At 40.8% G+C, this 19,178-nt stretch overlaps 1 protein-coding gene across 1 annotated transcript in view; it reads right to left on the bottom strand.

Moving 5' to 3' along the window:
• LOC148330678 (uncharacterized) overlaps positions 1 to 19,178 on the bottom strand; it is a 61,202-nt gene that overhangs the window by 22,267 nt on the left and 19,757 nt on the right. The window contains exons 11-26 of the mRNA XM_088305327.1: positions 16,782 to 16,865; positions 15,575 to 15,616; positions 15,457 to 15,474; positions 15,238 to 15,264; positions 15,107 to 15,151; positions 12,538 to 12,555; positions 12,155 to 12,199; positions 4,156 to 4,191; positions 4,017 to 4,061; positions 2,022 to 2,108; positions 1,884 to 1,910; positions 1,763 to 1,798; positions 1,590 to 1,646; positions 1,474 to 1,497; positions 1,285 to 1,338; positions 1,048 to 1,092 (exon numbers count right to left, since the gene is read on the bottom strand). Coding sequence (XP_088161453.1) covers positions 1,048 to 1,092; positions 1,285 to 1,338; positions 1,474 to 1,497; positions 1,590 to 1,646; positions 1,763 to 1,798; positions 1,884 to 1,910; positions 2,022 to 2,108; positions 4,017 to 4,061; positions 4,156 to 4,191; positions 12,155 to 12,199; positions 12,538 to 12,555; positions 15,107 to 15,151; positions 15,238 to 15,264; positions 15,457 to 15,474; positions 15,575 to 15,616; positions 16,782 to 16,865 — 690 coding nt within the window. The remainder of the gene's footprint in view (positions 1 to 1,047; positions 1,093 to 1,284; positions 1,339 to 1,473; positions 1,498 to 1,589; positions 1,647 to 1,762; positions 1,799 to 1,883; positions 1,911 to 2,021; positions 2,109 to 4,016; positions 4,062 to 4,155; positions 4,192 to 12,154; positions 12,200 to 12,537; positions 12,556 to 15,106; positions 15,152 to 15,237; positions 15,265 to 15,456; positions 15,475 to 15,574; positions 15,617 to 16,781; positions 16,866 to 19,178) is intronic.

Genomic DNA, 19,178 nt, shown 5'->3' with positions numbered 1-19,178 from the left:
AAAAAAGTAGTCCAAGTATCGAATGATTCAATTTCATGCCATAATAAATAAGCCTAAAATTCGAAGTAATGCTGTGGTTTCTTCCAAGCTAGTGAGCCTTTAATTTGATAATGAATGGGTAACTTGAAAAATGAAGGCTTCCTCTTACGACAGATGTGACTCCAAGGCGTCGGTCAAGTAACCCATTGGTAGTTACATGACTGGGTTTGGTTTGTGCTTAATACAGAGACTCAATGATGATCCTGCTGGACCCATGACTCCCTTGTCTCTCTTGGGTCCTGGGAAACCCATTACACTACCATCTCCTCTGAGATCTTCGGGAACGACTGGGCCCAGAGGACCAGGCTCTCCAGGTTTCCCTCTGGGCCCGTGAAGTTGAGATCAGGTACCTGATTTTTTTATCTCTTTTACATCAAATCTTAGAAAGAAATATATATATGACTTAAAAAAAAAGAACAATCATGCATGCCATACTGTACTGTACATCCAACAAATCTAAAAAAAATTGTGATTTTCATGATCCACTCTGAGTTGTCTTTTTCTTATTTCCCCAAAGCAGCAAAGGGAGGAGTTAAGCAAGGAGGCACACACCGGACAGCTACTTTAATCTGCTCTGCAGTCACACCAGAAAGATGCCAGATTGTTCCTTTTTTGTACTCTTGTTTCGCCCCATAAACTCTGGCATTTTCTTGGTATTCCATCTGAATGTACTTCTTGATCTTTTAGTAAAGGTTTGTTGGACCTTTGTTGATTGCATATTTCCCTACTCTGTATTAGGACTTCATTTTTAATGGTTATTTTTAATTCGTTGCTATTTGGTTTCAAATATAATGTTGCCCTACTTGTGAATAGTGCTTTATATTACCAGATTTCTGATATTATTTGTGTGTACATGATATACTTACTCGTCAGCGGTACATTTTTAAAACTTTTTTTGACGGGAATGAAGATTTCGAGTTACTCTTCCTATGCTCTGTGTCCGCTCTGGGTTACTACAACACGGAACATTACATTGCATTACAGAATTATTTAAATAAAATTTCTTACCTTCTCTCCATCAATGCCTGGAGGACCTGGGAGGCCAACTACACCCTAATGATGATACAAAATGACTCGAGTGCCAGACCTTTGACAAACCACCAATCACAGGACTAACAGAAAGAGTGATTATATAAAATTATATTATTATATATAACAATTACAGTTCCTGAGGACATAAATGTTGGCTTAATTAGGCTTCCTCTATGTCATCCATCACATACTATTTAAAAAAACACATCATACTTTTGCCCCAGTGAACCCAGGAGGCCCTGGAGGTCCAGGTAATCCAGGCGGGCCCTAGAAATTGGATGGAAGAGGCCAATTACACGTTTAAAATGATACTGCATGCATATTTGAATTGAGTGATACATTTATTAATCCCCCCCCTAACACCTCAAAAGAATAAATAAATAAAATTAAATAACATTTTACCATCAGGTGTATGTTGCGAATATCCTGCAAGGGGGAAACATTAGAATTACAAAATTTGTACATATTATTTGTATTGTATGGTATTGTATAAATGATTTGTAATTAGAGTATTATACATTTTCATTATTGTGGACTTCAGCTTTTCCCGGTTCGCCAGTTGGACCTGGAGGGCCCTATAACATGGGATAAAGATAATATACATTTCATTATTAACATAATGAACATTAATAGACATTCAAGTGGTAATGGCAAAATGATGGAAGCCATTCAGTCATGACTCATGACTCACTCTTGGTCCAACTGGGCCTTCAGGGCCTGCCTCTCCCTAGGAGATGAATAGTTACAATTTTAGTTTGGTTCTTCCCCTAGAAGTTCTTTTCAAGCCCTTTTACAAAGCTGTATAATCATACCTGGATTCCTTGATCACCCTTGTCACCCTGTAAGAATGCATTGTATTTAAGGCATGTTCTTTGCCAATTATTCACTAAACTTGATTTTACAGTATACTGGAAGTGACATTGTTGTCCAACTAAACTATTGTTCAGTACCTTAGGTCCCATGAGGCCTGGCACTCCTGGTGATCCGGGCTCGCCTTTAATTCCAAGTGCAGAAATAGTAGCCTCTCCCTTCTCTCCCTATTAGAAATAAAATTCTGGATTAAGATCACTTCAACATATTGTATTTAGCATTCTGTAAGTCTGAATGCAAAATCTGTCAAATTCAGGAAGGAATCTGACCGCTAACCAGGGGCGTAACTACCTACTTTCTGGGGGATATGCAGACACATATCAGCAACCCCCCCTGCCAAAAATAATAACATAATGATTTCATTTTTTATATGTAGCCTATAAATACAATTTTGTTGTATTTTGAAAAGCTGGTTTTCATGCCTGCATAATGTTTCTCCTCTCCCTCTTTCTTTTTTGCTTTTGTGCCCCTGAGCACTTGCTTCTCCATTTTTAGCATCATCAGACGTTTGAATTGTAAACGCTCGCCGCTCGTGTACTCGAGGGTTTGCGCATTGGACTTTCTGTGTCTGTGTGTGCGCGAAGGGCAGGAGGAGGAGGGGGGCGTCTGTGACCATCACGGAGCAGAGGGGCGCCTATCAGTGACGTGCCTCTATTAGTGTTAGTGATTAGATCAAACCATACCCGTGAACAAACAGTAGGTTAACACATAAAATGGCAACTCAAAAATTATTTTCCTCCCATCGCTTTGGCGCCCCGCTCATTACGTCAATCGCGATCGACCAGTCGATCGCAAAGGTAGTATGGGTAGATCGCATGACATTAAAAAATAGACGTCAGCCTATCATTATCCGTCATGTGATTGATACAGGGCACCCAGTCAGATGACACCTGATTTTTTTTTTTTTGGGACACATAGGTCACCACGCATGCGCAAACAACGGTGCTAAGTGCAGCACAACTAACAAGCTAGCGAGTTGGTTACCTCCAATTTTAAGCCCTCGTTTTATTCCCTTGAACTCAAGGGGGGTATAGACATGAGTGGGGGTGCTGGACCAAGTAAGAAGAAAAAAACGTATCACTTTAATACGGAATGGGAGGAGGAGTTGTTTTTCACAATGACATTTTCAAAGTGCGTTTGCCTCCTCTGCCAGTCTACCATCGCAATACCAAAGAAGGGAAATGTGGAGCGTGATTTTCGGACTGTTCATGGAAAATATGATACCGACTTTCCGCCGAAAAGCGAGCTGAGGAAGAGAAAGGTGAAGGTATTAAAAAGCTAGTTGTCAGGACAGCAGTCATTTTTCAGACAATTTACTTGAAAAGCGAAAGCCGCCACCGAGATTGGTTACATCTACATACATTGTGCAAAAAAAATCATCTCTCTTTCTCTCTCTGTCGCTGTCTCTCTCTCTCTCTCTCTCTCTCTATCTCTCTCTCTCTCTCTCTCTCTATATATATATATATATATATATATATATATGAAATTGCATTTTTATAGTAGGTAGATCATTTTGCCTTGGTCATTTTATAAGTAGCTCGCATGCTGAAAAAGTGTGAGCACCCCTGCTGTAGACAATATGCATTTGCTTTTAATTTCCTTTGTTTTAATTTGTCTGCAGCCAAATCATCAATACAAATGAGAATATTGTGTCAATTCAAAAAGTTGAGCAAAAATAAGGGAATAAAATATGTTTGAATGTACTTCTAAGTTGTTGAAATTGGGGAGGGAGCTATTTGTGTTTGATTATGTCATAAGCCACACATCTGCACTATTTGATAAGTTTAATTTACTGGCTTAGTAAGAAAGTGATGCCTCAGTGAATGAAAATTCACTTCTGTCAAAGTCAATGAGCTTTCAGATTTGATAGAGAGTTGCGACAGCCAATCAGATCACGAGTTGGTTACAGAGAGCCTTCTCGCTGGCCTTACGCTGAAGGTGATGAAAGCTTTTTGTGATTGGATACTCACTCGTGAATGGCAGCGCTGAATGTGGTATATATATGACACACATGCAGTTTATGCACAGAGATGACTGAAACACAATCACAAATTATTTTTCCATGCCAAGCCTACCCTATAGCCCCTCTTGCCAGGGATGCCAGGGGTGCCGGTCTGGCCCTTTGCAGTGAAAGACAAATAGCTATGACCTACTCATCATTACTCATCATTAAATGCATGATTTCTACTAAAACAAGCTCAACAACCAAATTACCTTTGACCCAGGAGTGCCTGGGAAGCCTGGTTCTCCCTTTACAGCATTGATGCCATAAAGGTCAAGCATTACAAAGACAGAAAAGGAAGAAAAAAAAGCACGTTGTTGAAAGGGCACAAAAATCATACAATACAAAGATAAAAATTGATTAAGTCAGATGGAGAATTAAGAATACGGTTTAATAATTGTTAATGACAAAACTTCATGCAGATTTCTGAGGTGAGTGTAGATGTGAATATTAAGAGAATTAACTGACTGAACGCTTAGCATCCACTTTTAATTTGTACTTTTTTTTAGCTCCAGTTCTAGCAGGACTTCAGCGGCCATTGACCATGTATTATGTCACGCTTAAACATCAATTGACTGTAAAGGCTAGTGAACTATTTTGTGAAAAAGTGGCTCCCAAAAACCAACATGGACTTTACAACACTGGTGTTCTGTCTGTTTGCAAAACCTGAGAGCAGAATATTAAAAACATGATCCTTTGAAAAAGCATCTCTTGAAATAAGTCAAATAGAAGAAGACTGAATAATTTGTTATTTTTCTGTGAACGCCATGCACATCCACGTACACGCACACCGTGGGAGGTATTTACCAAAAGCTGTGGCTTTTGCATGGTTATAATCGGTGAAATGGAGCAAACAGATAGCGTCTAACCCACTGGCCACCACACTCCTCCACCACACTTTCATGTCACTTTCAGTGCGACATCTGATCCTCCGCTTTCATCCACCGGGCGAGTAAACGCAACAATGGTTTCGTGCACCACCACATGCAACACTTGCACCATTCTCATGGTAAGACTCTCCCTGCTAGAGGGACGTGTCCGCCAGCTAGAGCAGAGTAATGTGGTAAGCGTAAATGTGGCGGACACGACTGTTAGCACGGGTTGTAGCCAACCTGCTAGTCCGGTTAACATTGGCCGTGAACGGCTTGCTAATCGCGGTGAGCCTGTTAAGACACATAGCAGTTCCATTCCACCTCGGTCTCATGGCTCCCGCACTTTAGTGATAGGTGACTCCATTACCCGCAACATTAAGCTTGAAAATCCAGCCACAGTAATGTGTATTCCTGGGGCCAGAGCACCCGACATAGAAGCTAATCTTATGGAGCTAGCGCGCAAGACACCTAGACACCAGCGCAGTGCAAACAACGCTAGCTATTCAGATATAGTGATACACGTTGGCTCCAATGACACTAGGATGAAGCAATCAGAGATCACAAAGAAAAACTTGTGATCTCGCCAGAAAGATGAGTCGGCATCGAGTAATTGTCTCTGGCCCCTTGCCTGCGAGAGGCAATGATGAGAGGTTTAGTAGATTATTCTCGCTAAATAAGTGGCTGGCTAGTTTTTGTAGTGAGCAGGGACTGCAGTTTATAGATAACTGGCCTTCTTTCTGGGGCCGACCCGACCTGCTGAGGATGGACGGCCTTCACCCTAACTGGGAAGGCGCCATCACTCTTTCTAGAAACATAGATTATTGTTTGAGCCTTCCATGACTATTCATATTAGAGCAGGTCGGGTTGCAGGCGAATAGTGAGCCTGTAAGGAAGGGTATGGAGTCTGTAAGGCTAGAGCTAACTAGCGCTATGCTAGACTTAGACAACACACATAGCTTTTCTTCTAGACGTGAGCGCTACACACCATATGCTGTTACATCTCATACTGATATAATTTCTACTGAGGTGGCAATACATGATGGGTTTAAGCATTCCTCCTCGGTCGGTTTTATTGGCGACGAACCGTTCTCTCAAAATAATAGCACTCGAAAGCTGGTAAATAACTATCGGATTCCGACCATCGGAAATTCTCGCCGTGTTTATAGTTGCTCGAGGTACAATCCGGGACCTAGGCAAGGCAATCTCCTTAATATTATGACCAGGAGTCCTGTTGCGCGGAATAACTTAGATAGACCTATTTTACTGAAACTCGGTTTTTTAAATATTAGATCGCTTTCATCGAAAGCCTTGTTAGTTAATGACCTTTTTAGAGACCATAATCTTAACATGATTGGTCTTTGCGAGACCTGGATGAAACCGAATCAGTTTTTACTGCTAAATGAGGCTTCGCCTCCAAACTTCGTGAGCTCGCATGTTGCGCGCCCTCAAAAGAAAGGCGGGGGTGTAGCCCTCATTTCCGAATCTAATCTAAAACTTAGTGTTCGTCCTAGCAATTCCTTTAAAACATTTGAAGTTCTCATTTTGCGATCCACAGCCGCGCTGCCGTTTTATCTTGCCGTTCTTTATCGTCCGCCTGGCTCTTACTCAGGCTTTTTAGATGAATTTTCTGAATTTGTAGCTGATTTAGTAACTCGTGCGTATAATATACTTATCATGGGCGACTTCAACATTCATATGAATCTCCCGTAGGAACCACTTACCGTGGCGTTTCGGGCAATAATTGATACGTTTGGTTTCACGCAAATAATAAATGAAGCAACGCATATAAATGGTAACACGTTAGATTTGGTATTAACCCGAGGCTTAGCATCCTCAAAAATAATTGTATTACTATATACTAGTGCTATATCTGACCATTACTTTATCAAATTTGAAGTCTTGGCTCATTGTCATCGTTCTGACCATAATCAAAGCTATAGCAGCCGCAACATTAGCTCCTCAACCACCGCTGCGCTCTCTGAGCTACTCCCTTTAGCAACTGCTTCGTTTCCTAATTATATTGGTACGATTGATGATCTCACAAACAACTTTAATGTCGCTTTGTTAAATGCGCTTGACTCCGTCGCACCTTGAAAAACTAAAACTCGTCCAAAGAGGCTTACTCCGTGCGACCAAACTTGAGGTCTTCCGTCAGGCATGGTGCGATAGTTTACTAATATACAAAGAAGCGCTTGATCCAGCCAAAACTAATTATTATTCTAGATTAATTGTCTTACATAAAAACAACCCTAATAAATTTATTTGATCCCGTAGCAATGCTAACGCAACAGCATTCAACCTCGGATAGCTCTTCCTATTCAGCTCACGATTTTATGCAATTCTTTACTCAGAAGATTGAGTGTATTCGTGATGAGATTAAAGACACTGTTCTTAAAATTCCGTCGAATTCCGCGATAAATGGTGTTAATAGGGACATTAGGGCTGATAACTGTCCGATAACCTTATGTCAATTTAAAAAAATATCTCTTGAAAGCCTAACAAAATTGGTTAGTGCGGCAAAACCGACAACTTGTGTGCTCGATCCGCTTCCTGGCAAACTAATTAAAGTTTACTGTTTACGACCCTAGGACCGTCTGTTTTAAATATAATTAATCTATCGCTTACCACGGGTATGGTACCAGCAGCTTTTAGGACCGCCGTTATCCGACCGTTACTTAAGCAACCAAACCTTGACCCAGAGAGTCTCAACAACTATAGGCCGGTTTCAAATCTTCCGTTTATTGCAAAAATTCTTGAAAAAGTCGTAGCGCAACAACTTAATGAATATATGACTGCTAATAATCAATTTGAACCTTTCCAATCGGGTTTTAGATCCGACCACTCTACTGAGTCGGCCCTTGCTAAAGTTACTAATGATCTTCTCATAGCTGTGGACGCAGACACCTCATCAATATTACTCCTACTCGATCTTAGTGCCGCTTTTGATACCGTTGATCATAACATATTATTAAAACGCCTTGAAACGTGTGTTGGCATTTCAGGTTCATTGCTTTCTTGGTTTAATTCGTATCTGTCGGAGAGGACGCACCGTGTAATTCATGGCAATGCGACTTCGGATCTTTGTAAGATCACATGTGGAGTTCCGCAGGGATCAGTACTTGGACCTCTATTGTTTAGCATCTACATGCTACCGCTTGGTGATATTATACGGAAATATAACATTAGTTTTCACTGTTATGCTGATGATAAGCAGTTATACATGCCGTTGGATATAACGAATCCGCGCGACTGCTATAAATTAGAGGCATGCCTTGCCGAAATTAAACAATGGATGTCTTTCAATTTTTTGCGTCTTAACTCAGATAAAACCGAGATGCTCATCATTGGATCAGCGCGTCATCTGTACCTTTTCAAAGACACCACTCTGAGTATCGATGTAATATTACCCAAAAGGATTCAACAAAAAATCTCGGTGTTATATTTGACGCAACTATGTCATTTCAAATGCACATTAAAAATATTACTCGAACTGCGTTTTTTCATCTGCGTAACATTGCTAAAATTCGTCCAATTCTATCAACGTGTGACGCGGAAATCTTAATCCATGCGTTTGTTACGTCTCGCCTCGACTATTGGAACGCTTTGCTCTCGGGTCTCCCCATGTCTAGTATTAGAAGTCTGCAGTTAGTTCAAAATGCAGTAGCTAGACTCTTAACTAAGACGAGAAAGTTTGATCATATTACCCCGATATTAGCCAATTTACATTGGCTTCCGGTCCACTTGAGATGTGATTTTAAAGTTCTGCTACTTACTTTTAAAATATTGCACGGCTTAGCACCTTCCTATCTTGTTGACCTCGTGGTACCATATGTTCCGTCCCGGAATCTTCGCTCACAAAATGCTGGTCTTTTAGTGATCCCGCGAGCCAAAAAGAAGTCTGCAGGTTCTAGAGCGTTCGCTATTCGGGCACCAATGCTTTGGAATGCACTACCCTCAGATATTAGAGGTGCCACCTCAGTAGAAATGTTCAAAACACTATTAAAAGACGCATTTATACTCTTGTGCATTTAGCTGAAATATTTGTTGGCCTGTTTACTGCCGCTTTTTTTTTTTTCTCTTTTCTTTTCTTTTCTGCCCCCTTTTCCCCCGGCTGGGGGATTAGGTGACGGTGACCCACTAGGAAGTTTAAGGCATTGACCAACTGTCATGCACCTGTTCCAGTGATGTCGTCTTCCTGCAATAAAATTTTGATCAATTTATTTTTATACTTTAGCATCTAATTTAATTATTTGTTGGCCTGTTTACTGCCGCTTCTTCTCTTTTCTGCCCCCTCTTCCCCTGCTTGGGAATTAGGTGATGGGGACATGCTTTGAAGATTACGGCACTGACGAACCGGGAAGGGACCTGCTCTGCCGAAGTCGTCTTCATGCAGCGCCTCTTCTGATTTCCTTATATTTCAGCACTTCGTTGAACTACTTGTTGGCCTGTTTACTATTTCTGTTATTTCTTTTCTGTTCCCAATTCCCCGACTTGGGAATTCGGTGAATTGGAAGTGGCTGTTCTGAATTTACACCAACTGACCAGTACAAGATCGAAGGCTCATCCTCGGATATGCTGCCATGGATATTACGGCCCTGGATGAGGACCCACTCCACTGAAGTCATCTTCCTGCAGCACTTCATTCAATTAACTCTCACATTATCTCATCTATTATTGCATAGCATCATTGTATGTGTCAAATGTTGCCCAGTTGGCATCCATTGCAGCATGGTCATCCTGGAAGGGGGATTCCCCCATCTGTGGTCCCTTCTCAAGGTTTCTCACTTTTCCCCTAATGAGGTTTTTTGAGTTTTTCCTTGTCCTCCTGGGGATTAAGATCTGGGATGTCGATTGTGGTTATGTAAAGCCCTTTGAGACTGTCTGTGATTAAGGGCTATACAAATAAAATTGACTTGACTTGACTTGGCTGCACCACAGATTTTTGAAAGGTCAATCTGGGTGGAAGGCATCTTTGAGCATTCCTGAGGCTACATTCAAATATTGCAATGAACTTTTACACAGCAGACTGCAACTTTAAACTGACAGTTCCCTGGCAGGACCCCATCGAAGTAGCATGTAAGAGCAAGAAGCTGCATTACTCCTACCACACGGGTGAGGCAGTGGACAGAGGCTCGTTAATCAAGGTGCACTGAGGTGTGATGTTTGGGCTTAAGGGTTTTAAGGAGGTGGGTATTAAGGGACAGTCCCATCCAAGACATCAAAAAGCTGACCAACCGCGCAGATAGGACATTAATGGTTGAAGAACATCAAAACCATCTGGACTGCTTTGTAGTTTTGTCAAAAGCAGGTAAGGTAATGTTTTTTTTCCACCATTTTGATTCATTTGTTGATAGTTGGTATGTTTGTTTTGGACACTCAGGTGAAGAGAGGGGGCAGAGATGTCAACTGATCACCACCTGATGGTGTGTTGGCTCTGATGCTGGAGTAGGATGCCGGTCCAGCCCAGCACACTCAAACGTATCATGAGCGTTTGCTTGGAATGCCTGGCAAAATGCACTGTCAGAAAGAGTTTCAACTCCCACCTTTGGCAGAACATTGCCCACGTCCCGGGGGAGTCAGGGCACATTGATCATCCATTGTTGAGGCGGCCAATCGGAGCTGTGGCTGTGGTGGTTGGTGCCTGTCGTGGCAGTAAGAAATGCTGTGAAGATGAAGAAAGAGTCCTTATTGTGCCTTTTTGGTCTGTGGAACTCCAGAGGCCTCTGACAAATACCGGCTGGCCACGTGCAATGCAACTTCAGCCATCACTGAGGCAAAAACCCAGGCGGGAGAGGTGTTTGCAGAGCCCATAGAGGATTACTTCTGGACACCCTTGAGGAAATTCTGGCCCACCATATGGCCTCACAGGAGAGGGAAGGAGTACAGCATTAACACTTTGTATAGTGGAGATGGTGCACTGATGACCTCAACTCGGGATGTTGTGAGACCTCAATTCCACGCCTTCCATTGAGGAAGCAGAGTCTGGAGATTCCTTGGTCGACTCGCCTATCTCTGGTGTTGACGTAACCCAGGCAGTTAAAAAGCTCTTCTGTGGCAAATTTCCGGGCATGGATGAGAACTACCCAGAGTTCCCAAAGGCTCTGAATGTTGTCGGCCTGTCATGGGCGACACACATCGACAACATTGCTGGGACATTGGGACAGTACCTCTGGATTGGCAGACTGCGGTGGTGGCCCCCCTTCTTAAAAAGGGGGACTGGAAGTTGTGTTCCAATTACAGAGGAATCACACTCCTCAGCCTGGTAAGGTCTATTCAGGGCTGCTGGAGCTGAGGGGCTGTCGGGAGGTCGACTCTCAGACTCACCAGTACCACAGTGCAAGATCACGGGCCCCTGATAGTGGGCTGGGAAGCAAACGTATTGCCCTTTCAATTCTTTTCACATTTTGCAACATCCAGTGAGCATTCTGTCCCATTTTGTCCTTTTTTTTACGATTCCCAAGGCAAACTAAGGTGTACGGTAGCTGTTTGGTTCATGTAATTAATAAAATATCACCAGAAGAAAACTATTGTTTGCAAATTTCAAAGAGTGATTCCATGGGTAACCAACACAAGGTTGTCTTGGGGTTAAAACAGCAAGAGTCCTATTTTTGTTTCGGGTGCAGGTCGAGGGCAAAGTGCAATCTCTCTGTGAGCATGGGTGGAGTTTTATTTTTTTGTGATTTTGCTAGACTTTGTGCCGGTAGAATTGGGCATAACGAGGCATTTGCACTTTCGTGCGCTGTTGTCAGATAAAAGTAAACTTTTCCCAGTGAGTCTCTCGTTTGCATGAAAATTAGGGCAGTTGTAGCACTGACCTGAGCATGCTGTGCCTGACACTGCAGACGCAAAAAGGCAGAAACTTCCAGTGAGGCATAGCGTGACTACCAATTTCACTGAATTAGTCCATTCCCCCGGCACAAAAATGACAAAGCGCCCTTTTTTATGTTGGGTGCAGACTACTTTCTGTTACCAAATTGTCAGATGACTCGGAGGCAAGGTTACTCCAGGCGTCGAAATGCCCAAATTGGCGCTACATGGTAGCTGTTAGACTTGCACTAGCACAAAAACAAAGTTATGCCTGTTTATAAGGCGAGCGCATGGGCAACAGTCTACGAAAATAGGGCCCAAAAGACTATTCGATCTGTATTCATTCTGTTCTATTGGTTTCACTACAAGCAATAATGCATTTGTATTTGTAATAGGTGCTTTCAATTTCTAATTTAATATAAACAGCTCGTGATTTAAATGCATTTAAAAATACATGTCAACCAGCTGTGCAGGATTAAAGCATGGTAGCACATTATACACACTCCCAACAACATGCTTGGCTGTTATTTACCTTTCCCCCTTTCTCTGCTGCAAAACCTCTCTTCCCTTCATCTCCCTGAGGAGGTGATGGAACAATAAAGCCAAAGTAGCACAGAACACTCATAAGAATGGCTCCCTTTAGTTTATAGTTATGACAGACTCACTCAGTTCATACATAAAAAAAATTATATTGGACTCCAATGACAAAGAAATGGGATAAGAGGAGTGATCCAACAGCGCAGAAATTTACTGAAGTACAGTAATTCTACAGTTAGTTTGAGAATGGGGCTTTTCATCAGTGTTATTCTGGTGAATTAATGGAAACTGAAAAAAAACAAAACTTTAAAACTACTGTTTGCTGGATACAGCCACGCAAGACAAACTAATAATATGTAACCCAAGAAAGAAACTTACCTTCGTTCCCTGGTTACCCTGTGGAGGAAAGGAGAAATAAATAATTTAGCCAATAAGTGTAGAAACCATCAAATTGTCCACTAGAATGAAGAGGAAATTTGTTAGAATTAAAGGGATACAGATTCAAAGGAATTTTCCCATGTGGGTGTCATTTATGAATAAAATCATCATGTATGCCAGAGGAGCTCCGAATCTGTTTGCCTGCGTCTTGAGTAAATACACCAAAATCACCTTAAAAGTCTACTTTTTGTCACCAAATTGCGAGCTGCGATGGGGTAGAGCCAGAAAACACCCAGAGGCGCAGCTACCAAATTCACAAACTAGAACCATTGCCCCGACACGAAAATAACGATGCGCCCAATTTTACGCCGAGTTTACATTACTTTCTGTCCCCAAATATTCTAGACTAGACTTGTGCTGACGCGAAAATGAAGTTGCGAGTTGAAGGACGGCGCCAATCTACAAAATAGGGCCCAGTTCATGGAGCTCCATCCATTCCTCCACTTCTATTGCATTTTTCAGATGGCTGGTTAGAGAGATGAGAGTGGTGTGCTATGGACGGTGTTGTTTTTTTTTTTTTTTTTTTTTTTTTGCAGTCTGTTGTCTAAAACTGTGAGGTCTCTTGTTTGCAATAACACAAATCATAAGATAGACTACGACATCGTAGACCAGGCATCACCAAATGGCGGACCGCGGTCCGGATCCGGACCGACAGATGGTTCGAAACGGACCCATGACCAATCTATGATGAATTTTTTTTCAGGGCGCATTCGCAAACGTTGGCTCTGCAATTCTAGTTAATACGGAAATGGCGTCACTGATTTGAGCCAATCAAATCTTTTGTTTACGATCCACTGCCAATTGCGCAGCAGATCTGAAGAGAGTGCTGCTGACAGTATGCCTTGCTAAAAAGTTAGCAAGGTCGATGCGTGTTGTTTTAAATGAATGGACGGAGAAATTTAGTTTCGTTCTGGCTGCAGCCGATTCAAAACCAGTGTGCATCATATGTTCCGAAACCGAAGCGCCCCTACTAAACAAAGCACCGCCCTTTTGTGCAAAGTTATCCGCTGAAGTTTGAGGTGAGCGCACGCAAAAACATCTAACTTCGAGTGCAGTATAAGAGATTTTTACATTTTCGTTTACAGCCCGGCGGCATGCAAACGAATGTTCACTAAAAGTATCATGGAGTTGTGAAGGAGTGCTTAAATGCGGTTACACAAACATTATTTAAAGGAAAACACAAAGCCCAGATGTGTGATATAATCTACCAAATCCCAATGGCCCTGACTCCGTTCCAACCCAGATTTAAGTCACTGGCAGGGCAGTCACGAACTCATTTTTCTCATTAAGAGAAGTTAAAAAATATTAAAAAGAAAAGGTGGTGTCAAAGCTCATTTTGAATTAGTTTTTCATGAGGACAGCCATTTTTATTGATTGTGTACTGAACATGTCGACCTGTTTTACTTGGATAATTAGGCTTTCCGTTTTTTTAGGCTGATAACTCTTTGATTGAAGAAAAAAAGGTAAAAGATGTTAACTCAATGATTAGCACTTGATATATTTCTGCAGGAGATATTTTACAGTTTTTTCTGGAAGTGGCATCCTTAAGTTCCTGGAGCCACATTTTCTTAAATGTGAAATAAACGCCTTATATTTGTTTGACTGGCAAAGGTGTTTAATGGGAACTTTGCTAAATATTTAGTATATAAGTGTGCTTTGCTGAAAATGACTAAATATCAAAACTATATAAAAATGTGAACATAGGCTAGACATTAAGGGAAATTGGACTTTGGTTCGGACCTTTTAATTGGAAGAAATTTTAGTGGTGGACGTCTGTGACTTTTAATTGAATACTTCTGTCGGAGACAGATGCCCCTTTGTCCAGCTTTCTCCTGCACGTACAGCGATCTGTTCTAAGTAACTGCCTCAAACCATCACCAAAATAGACCTTAACATATTTTATTTGTCATAGTCAATTGTGCGCACAGTAGTCTCAGATTTTAACCAGCAGAGTCTGCTAAAATGCACTTTGAAATGCTCAATAAGGGATCATACCCATTGCTGGGGTGAATAGTATGTGTATACATTTATGGATTTGAGTCTGTGCACAAGGCGTGTCGCAGTACAGGGCGCCTCTTCTGTTTTGTGGAAGATTTGGGGCTTTAAAGCTTACCTTATGGTCGTGAAAATACGGTACTTGCTTTCTGGTCTCCCCAAGTTCCCACGTCTACTATTAAAAGACTGCAAAGTATAAAATGTTGCAACAGGTCTTTTGACTAGGACTGGTTTGTTGATATTAGCCCTATACTATCCAAGTTACATTGGCTACTGGTTTGCCTGAGATGTAATTTCACTTTTTATTTATTTATTTTTTTACATACTCATAAAATATGACATGGATTAGAGGATTCCTTTCTTGTTGAATTTGTTTTACCAAATGTTACAATCCTAGCTTTACGCTTGCAACATAATGGTCTTTTGGTGACTATGTGTGCGAAAAAGAAGTCAGGAGGTTCTTGAGTACCATCATTTGAAATTCCATTCACAATTCAGAATAAGTTCTGTGTACCTTTGCGCCTTCGGGACCCATTGGACCAACATCCCCTTGATCACCCTGTGGAGAAACACACATGCAGTATATGAATTTGTATTTTATCAAATACAATTTTATTGTTTAAGAAAAATAATAAAATAACTCACTTTCTGGCCTGGTGAACCTGGCTCACCCTGGAAGCAGAATTCATTTGCTAGTTTTAATTTATTTGAACAAACTTCAACTGGAACAAATACAGCAATAGTAGCTGTACAGACAAGTAGATGACAAGGTGTGCTTTCCGTGACTTGTCAATAATGTAGTAATAAACACGTGATCAGAAGTGAACTTTTTCAATGTATTGTAAATATGCTTTAAAATTTTACCTTCAGTCCTGGTAAAAGCTGTAGAATGAATACAAATGTCATGATTAGTGTCACATCAGCATACTTTCACTTGAGAAAGAAGAACTAGTTGGAAATAGGAGACTAAATAAAAACTCACCCTTGGGTCTTTTCCAGGTTTTCCTGGTTCACCTGGCTTACCCTGGAGGCAAAATTATTATTTGACATACATTCAAATGGCACCATATAAACGTCTAAACTTGTTGTTTAAGTACTGGACATTATAAACATGTTACACACATCCCAGAGTTGGAAATGAATGAAATGAAACTGCATTTTCTGTTGGATTGTCATGTGTATTATGAATTGAGGTGGCAATTATTTTGTTAATTGTAGGCTGTAGCAGTATATTTGAAATATCAGATGAAGAAAGACATATTTGTACAAGTACAAAGTACTTGGCTGCAACACAAAAGGAAACTACTTGTTTGATGTATTTGTGGATGTCTGCCTATTGTTCATTTTTGTGTCTGATAAGCCCATCTTGGCTGGGTATGGTGCATGACATCCAATATGTGAAAATTAAACTAAACAAAATCAATGTAGCAGATGAATCATTTTCTCCCTTAATACTTCAAATAAGAGGTTTAACGTTTCATCCATTACATTGATGCATCGATAGAGCTCTACAATCATTGATCATCCTACATACATTGATCTGTGGTGGGAAAGTTTTTAGTAACCCTAACCCAATTTAAAAGGTAGGCACATGAAATGCATCACCCTGCAAACAACCTTGTGCATGTGAGATGTTGGTTGCACTTTATTCAATTAAAATGTGAATTAATTTGTCTACTGAAGGGTATTAGAGCCAGTGAAGAAAAAAAAAGGTTGGCAAAACTGCACACAATGGAAACGTACATACATAAAACGCTTACTAAAAGGGCAAGGGGAAAAAAAATCTCAAATTTAGAATCCTGCCAATTTTTTTTTCTTCACTGGCCCTAACTCCTCTTCCATATTCACAGTAATTTTGTTTATTTGGTTGTTTATTATATACATTAATTAATTTGTATCCTATTCCCTCCCCCGCCCCCAAAAATACAACAAGAATTGAGGATTAAAAAGTTAATGAATTGATTTCAAGCCACAGAATCGTTTAGGATCGTATCATCCTGAACAAACCAATAGCATCCTTGAGTCAAATTGCCAGCCAAAAATCATGATACAAGTCTAATTATTATTAAGATATTATTTATTATAATAATTTCATTATCTTAAAATAAAACAACAAGCTCAAGTAAGCCTAATAATAAGACAAAGAAAATCTATAATTATTTTAGCTAAGATTTGTATTTTCTACTTACCGGTGAGCCGCTGGCCCCGTTCAGACCTGGGTTTCCTGGAAGACCAGGTGGTCCTGGGGGCCCCTGCGCTCCTGGCTCGCCCTGCTGAGAGACATTGAGTTACAACCTTTCACCTTCCTCGTCACATTTGGCATGTCAACACTACAAATTCACACAACAGCATAACTCTTGCATAGAGGGTTGCATATCAGAAGGTTAGCTGGGGTGCACAGTAGTTAAAAAGACAGGCTGAAGGTCCATTCTTGACCCTGGGCAATCAGTGTTAAAATATTCAAATGTTGAGACTCACTTGTCCCTTTTGGGGGAAAAATGCAGATCTGATGTGAGGCTTTGCTTCTCTGTCTTAAAATGGCAGGCAACTGTGAGTTTTGAGCTTATTTCAGGTCAATTTTATGTGGACCAATTTCAAGGCCTGTTTAGGTTAGTTAGTCCCTCAGTGTACGGTGGAACATTACAAAGTATTTCCACTGTGTCAAAAATTAGTTGTTTTACGGAAACTACAACTTCAATCCCTGAGAGATCTTAATTAATTTTGGCATTCACAACAGTTTGAAATACGCACTGCCTACACCTACAGCACATAAATCGATCACAAATGTAAAATGTAAGCAGTCAAGTAGTGAACTCAATCAATCCGTACAGTATCAGGACTTCATTTATTTGCTTTGACTTTTGACACAGGTGACAGTGATTTTTTTTTTTTTAAATCCTAAAACAGTTTATCTGAACTAGAATCCTGTGTCGCATTAAAGCCAAAGGTACAATCCTGGTGAATTAATGCACCTTTAAATCCTTGTTGTTGTTGTTGTTATTGTTGTGCAAAGCAAAAGTTAGTTGTCCCGTTGTTTCTTCTTCCTCTCTCTTCGGTTAAATATGACAAAGAAGCACTTCCGCCAGAAGTAGTCATGGAAACGTGCTTGCAGTTTGCCCAACAATGACAACAATTATTTAAAAGGCGCATAAATCCTCCAGGATTGTACTTTTGGGTACAGTGCGACGAGGGATTCTCATTAAAGCCTGAGTCACAGGCTTTTTTTTGGAGCGCAGATGACACTGCGCTATTGCGGCTAAGTATTAAACGTGTGATCATTTCAACACTCAGAGGTCATTGGCTCTACGTGTGCAGGGCACGGGAACCAACGACGCACTGCTATTATAGATGGAGCATGTGCTCTTCATACACCAAATGGAATATCTCTACAATTTCAATATCACTTGAATCCAAATCGAAGGTCACATCTTAAATGGTCACTTGATTCCAAACGTGATCAACGCAACGTTAAGCGACGATGCCAAACGGCGCCTTTTATGAGGAGAACAGCGCCATCGTCTCTCTGAAGCCATCAGCACACTGAGCCGATGGCGTCTCGTTGACGCCAAGATATTTTAAGACGAACTATAAAAACATTAACAGAATTTTTTGCAGATGTTTCATTGACCTTGTCCTTGTTTGCAGTTGGAAACAGAGCCCACTTTGCTAACAATTTCTGGCTTGTTCTGCTTGCATTGGGCACCATTTTTTGGGGCACTCTGGAAAAACGAATGACACGTTTGAACAGTGTTCTGAGTTTCCGATCAGTTTAAGTGAAGCAGTGTGCTAGTGCCGTATTTCCGAGCTAATCCACAATGAGGGAACCCAAAAGTTCATGGTTTGGTTTTAAAACAAATTAAAAACAAAGAAAAAAAACTAGACATTTTTGGACTGGTCCGACTTCAAAGGTGGAAAAAACGAAAAAAAAACTTGCAAAGTAGCGAGGTAAAAACTACATGAATTATATTATGGTAAAATAAAATTGGAGTTACAAATGAAAATCCGTGATAGAGTGAAACCGCAATGATCAAACAGACGTCATTTTTGAAGGCCCTACTGAAAGGGTATCATAAAGTGTTGTGCGAGAGGAGCTAAATGCAAATGCCAGCTTTGAAAATTATTCGAAAAAAAAAAACACTCACTGTATTGGGAATGCCACAATCTCACAGCGGGTATGCGGGTCCATTATCCATGACATTCAATTTGAAACTTATAGGAAATACAAGAAGACTGAGAAGTTTCCCATTAAATATGAACAACTTTCAAAAAGAAAGTCGTCACGAGAGCGCAACTGAGCAGCATGGGTTCATGATAAGCAAAGTGCTTAAAAAGCTTGCTGGATTTGTAACCCTCAAGAGAAAGCTATTGAATTAACATTGAGTAGCAAAGAAGATAAGTTCGGGTCTCTTTAAAAAGTGATAATTGTGGAGGCATGAAGATTCCGTCCGAGGTCACGATTTATATTATCTGCATAATTGTCTCTGGGGTCATTGCAGTCACTTGCACTGGGGTCTAGTATGATGCGAACCTTTCAGATGACGCAGACAAAGCTAGAGCTGCATTACCAAAGCTGCAGTGGACCATTG

Source organism: Idiotropiscis lumnitzeri, chromosome 9 (genome assembly GCF_059441095.1).
Source record: "Idiotropiscis lumnitzeri isolate Australia: NSW breed Sydney's pygmy pipehorse chromosome 9, RoL_Ilum_1.0, whole genome shotgun sequence".
NCBI classification, from domain to species: Eukaryota; Metazoa; Chordata; class Actinopteri; order Syngnathiformes; family Syngnathidae; genus Idiotropiscis; species Idiotropiscis lumnitzeri.
Note: the sequence above shows the minus strand (reverse complement) of the source record. Positions and strands in the feature narration are given on the sequence as shown.